We start from the raw sequence: 5,205 nt of genomic DNA, 5'->3' as shown, positions 1-5,205 counted from the left end.
ATCGTCGTCTTCTTTTTCAGGCACCTTTTGCGCTCCCCAGCTGACCCAAACTGGTCCAGCAATGGTGAAAACAGGCGGTTCCTTCAAACTGACCTGCATCATCTCAGGGGTCCAAGTCAGTGACTATCACTGGTCCTGGGCCCGACAGCTCCCAAGGAAAACCCTGGAGTGGGTAGGATTCATCCGGGCTACTGCAAGTGGAGGAACTACAGTGTACAATCCAGCATTCAGCAGCCGGATCAGCATCACCAGGGACACCTCCAGGAATGAGGTCTATCTTCAACTGAGCTCCCTGACAACTCCAGAGACACCGGGGCTGGCTATTATTGTGCAAGATGTTACGGTAGGTGAAGTGAAGCTGCTTAAGCATCCAGGCAGTTCACACTCTCGACTCCTACACCCCATTACATTAGTTGGCTGTCCGGTCTCCTGGGAAAACCATACAGCCCGCAAAGAACCTCAGTCTGGTTAAAGCACAGGGCAAAAAAAGCACTTTTTCTGAAAATGGGCCTTCTCTATTTTATTCGACAAAAAAAGAAACGCGGCTGTTCAGAAGTAGATCCAAATGCCTTTAAGATTAATATCCTATTGGTGGGGGAGGGCCTTTCCCTGATTGACATTAGTCTCTTTTATTTTATCATCATCATTATTATTATTATACACATAACAACACAGCACAAGTGTCTGGAATTCATCCCTGAATATCAAGTCCCTTCGGGCGACATAGGATATTAGAGAGTGTATTTTATGTGAAAATCCGTGTGTTCCTTGTAGTGCTGCTTTCTTGCAGCATGTGCACCGATGTTCCTGCCCAAGTTCAGGCTTTCCTGACAGTTTTTCACATTTCTTGGGATTCTCTCCTAGAGCACGGACCACCAGTGCGGGATTACTGTTGTTCTTTTTTTTGCCACAATCGCTCAAATCTTCAATCTTGTAAAATCCTTTGTATTTTGTGATCTTTTCCAGCTCTTTTGTCCTCCTACTCCTGTTGTCAACCTGCACTGCAAACATCTATGATCCAAAACATGTTTCTTTCCCTCTATCACTGTTATGGGTCTGGGGTGTTGTGTGCCAGGGTGTCCTGTCTGTCCAAATCCTGAAAAGTCCCAGAGTATGTCTTGTTTCTTCATTTTCTGTGGTCTTCTCTGGCTTGTGCTCATGCACCAGGTCTCTAGCTACAGGGCAGGCTTGCAATTTTTGCAAAGGTTCCAGTGCACCATTGTTGCTATCATATTATTACCAATGTCTTGTCCGTTTTCTTTGTCACAAGCTATTATTATTATTATTATTATTATTATTATTATTATTATTATTATTATTATTATTATTATTATTATTATTATTTTATTTTATTTTATTTTATTTTATTTTATTATTACGTGTCTCTTTTACCTGGATTCCACAGCACCCTTTGCACTTGGGCTGGGAAGCCAGGCAAGTGTCTGTCTTTTTTTCCACTGGTCCTTAGGAGCTTTATTCAAATCCCTCCACCAAGCTCCTCCTACTTAAACAGCAGTAACCGCTACAGCTCCAGGGCTTGACAGCATCCATTTCTCCTCTAGGAAAGGAAGAGAGACGCAGACTACACCATTTTCCTTTTCTTTTGTGCTCTAGATAGTCACCACATCCGCACACCCAGATTCCAAAGCATCTATTGTGCCTGAACTCTTGATCTACCAAACCCGGCAAGAGGGCTTCTTTTTATTCACTCTGTACCAGGACCACGCATCCTTTATGCAAATTTCCCCAGCAGGCTGTTCCTGCTTAAATAATATCATTCGCCACTGCTCTAGGGCCTGGTGGCAGCCATTCGCTTCTCTAGGAAAGCAAGAGAGAAGGAAAAGAGATGAAACCTATTGTGATTTTTCTCTTTCTATTGAGCGTTGCACCAGGTAAGGTTTTCTGCACCTAGGAATGATCACTGAGGAACATAAGAACACAGAATCCCAGGACTGTTTTGCATTGTTCTTCCTTTTTGTTTTCAGGTGCTATTTCCAGTTTGCAGCTGGTCCAGTCTGGGCCAGCAACAGCGAAGCCAGGAGGGTCCTTCAAAGTGACCTGCACCATGTCTGGAGTCCAAGTCAGTGACCATTACTGGACCTGGTGCCGACAACGCCCGGGAAAAAGCCCAGAGTGGCTCGGCTTCATTAGAAGCACCGCAGCTGGAGGAACCAGCCTCTACAATCCAGTATTCAGCAGCCGAGTCAGCCTGACTAGGGATACCTCCAAGAACCAGATCTATCTTCAGATGAGCTCCCTGACAGCTGCAGATTCTGCGATATATTATTGTGCGAGGGACACTGTGAGGTGCGTTCAGGCAAAAACCATACTCTGACTCCACCACCCACAGGGCTGTGTGTTGCAATTCATGCTGCCTCATCTTTGTACCCCTATCGCAGGCCACAGAAATGTAGTCCATGATGAAAGATGGAACTTAACACTGACGCTGTCTTGGCTCTGGATGAAGTGTTTGGCTTTAAGGGGCTTCCTAAGGACCTCCTATCAAAGTGTAGCCTGGCGATATGCAAATTCTCTGACTGGCCTCCCAGTCAAATACAAGCTCGGAGCCCCTGAGTCCCTGTTGCCTCTCCACCTCAAGGGAAAACCTGCATTTGATGCTCTGATCCCCTCTTAATATTCTCTCGAGGAGTTTAACATGGCAACTGGTTTCATTCCTCTGTTCCTCCTGACTCTCTTCCTAGGTTGGTATCTCCTCCCAGTTGATTCTATCACTTAATCAATTCAGATGGAAATGATCCTTTGGTTGGGCTTCATCAATTCCCTACACCCTCTGCATTGGGATTGTGTAAAACTGTTCTTGTATTTTGGGGAAAAGGGGGTGTGATTTTCTAGCTCCACCCACTTAATGCTGGGTCAGCGTAAGAACGAGGACGGCTGAGATAACATTTCCTCCGGAGATCGCCAGCAGCGGGAGACCGAGGTCCTGTTCCTAGCGAAGCCCTCGCCGGCCCTGGCACCTTTATTGTTATTCTATCGGGGCGGTGGAGGGAGGACCGGGGAGTTCCGGGAGAGCCGGAGGTCGGGAGATCATCACGTGATGCATGATCTCATCTACAGCTGGCGAGGAGCGTAAGCTGCCTGGAGCCTAATCCTCTACCTGTGGGCAAGACCATTGTCCCTGCTACCGGTGATTGAGCCAGGCAGTTCATGACCCGTGACTCATGGGGGGATGAGGAGTGGGGGCGCGGTGGGCGACTCAGCATAGGCCGTGAGAGGTCCTTGGCTAAGGCCCCAACGCTTCTACCACGGTGTGCTGCTGGGTCAGCAGTGCATCACTTTGCGATCTCCTCCTTTTACATTTTGTGGTGCAAGGGGACCAAATGCTATGGGCCATTTTAAAGGGACGCTTGTCTCCTCCGGGCCATCTATCAAGTTTCTCGACCAAGCTGCTTGTGTACATCATTGTAGGAACTTGGCTGCGGGTAAGGGAAATTCGAGGGGCTTCTTTACACACGCTACAGGGGCAATACGATACGCATTGAACGTAAAAAACAAGATCCGATAATCCAGGCACAATAATTAAACCAATGCAGAGCTGTACACATAGCACTCAACCATCCTCCTTCGGGCAGCCAGCTCCAGAGGGTTGACCACCAATGGGGGCAAAACATCATACTTTCAGATTAGCATACAACTTCTTGCAGCTCACGTACTCTCTATATGAATCTAATTGGGAATTATCAGAAAGATTAAAAACAACACATATTATGTACATTACCACAAACCTTGGTGGGGGGATGTACAACAAACAAGTAATCAATAGCTGCACCATTGTTCAGGGTCTGCTTGACGAAAGGTTCCTGCTGCCTCGGAGGCCAGGGCATCCAGAGCGGTGGCGGTAGAGCTGATGGACTTCTCAAGGGCACAGCCCAGCCGGCCGGCAGTCTTAGTGATTGTAAAGATAGCGCAAGTCCGGGACTCCCACTCAGGGAAGCTGGGCGCAGGGAGACTAACCTCCACTTCGAGAGTAATAATCGTCATCTCATTGCGGAGGGGTCGGAAGGCAGAGCCGGAGCTGCCGGGCGGCGTAAGGCGTCGTCGGCTCCCGGGGTGGGAGCTCCTGGGGTAGTGACGTAGGATGGTGAGGCTTAATCGAGGCAAACAAAGAGTTCCGCAGAGAGTCGGGCGGGAACATAATTAACGTTTCCCCTCGCGAGGTCCAGTAAACCGTAGCCCCCCGGGAGCAGGTGGATGTTTCAACATGGGGGGGAATGTCCTCCTGCAGTGTGTGTGTGCAGTTCCAACTGGCCGGTTGAGCCATGAATGGGGCCCGGGTTGGTTCCTCGCTGAATTGGCGCTCGGTGATGCGGGCGCAGGTGTTAGATTCTGCGGGTTGGGCTGCCAGTCTTTGGTGACAAGGGTAGAGTTTCAGCCAGCCGGGAGTAGGTTTGATCGATCGGGTCCGCAGTCGGCCATAGAAATCTGGGATGGATGAGGCATTCGCGAGGTAATAGCCGTTTAGTCCGACCTTAGGAAGTCTCCTCGGCTTTGCAGAGAACGGGAGCAGGCAGGAGCTTAGCAGGCTCCTCGACTCCCCAGGTACCGGCCAGTCTGCGCAGAAGTTGGGATGAGACGCTGGCAGCGCAGCATGTTCGCTCCCAGATGTTGGTCTGGCGGTGCCTGCCAGGGTATCATATCTTCATCGGGCAGAAGGCAGCAGAGCAGCAAAGGACGGCGGGTCGATTTCGAAAGCTACGGTGCATGATCGCAGCGAGAGAGCCGCACAGAGGTTCTCGGGTGTCTCGGGTGGCTTGGCTACTTACAGCAGCTCTAGGCTTTATTGGCTGGTCAGCTTCTTGACGCCTCCCCAGGTGGCCTCCGTACTTTGGGCATTGGCGCACGGCGTGCCTCTGCTGAGGAGTTCGCCAAGCTAAGGGATCCTCTGAGTAGATGTGTTCCACCGTGGATGGAAGCTAATTTCTTCCTGGCCATTCCTATGGGTTGCCCTGCCATGCATGGCTTAATCGGAGTCCACAGGGACCGCTGGTAGGAAGAGAGGGATTGGAAAACACACCCCTTCCCAGGTTACTGGGGTCCCGCCATTGCGCCAGGCTCCAGAGCGGATGGCGGGAGATCGGACTCGAAGCTTAGTGTTTAGGAATTTATAACATAAGGAAGGAAGGGTTTGTTTTGCAGCCCAAGCGAAGGTTGCTTTTAATGTAATTCCTCCTGGGGGGCTTCTAG

At 49.8% G+C, this 5,205-nt stretch overlaps 1 gene segment (V, D, J or C); it reads left to right on the top strand.

Annotated features, from left to right (window-relative positions):
- Positions 1-1,807: 1,807 nt before the first annotated feature.
- LOC125444333 lies at positions 1,808-2,335 on the top strand. The segment is given in 2 exon segments: positions 1,808-1,892; positions 1,986-2,335. Coding segments are annotated over 2 exon segments (396 nt in total).
- The last annotated feature ends 2,870 nt before the right edge of the window (positions 2,336-5,205 follow it).

Source organism: Sphaerodactylus townsendi, linkage group LG15, assembly GCF_021028975.2.
Source record: "Sphaerodactylus townsendi isolate TG3544 linkage group LG15, MPM_Stown_v2.3, whole genome shotgun sequence".
In the NCBI taxonomy this organism is placed as follows: domain Eukaryota; kingdom Metazoa; phylum Chordata; class Lepidosauria; order Squamata; family Sphaerodactylidae; genus Sphaerodactylus; species Sphaerodactylus townsendi.
This window is presented reverse-complemented; position numbering and strand designations above follow the sequence as displayed.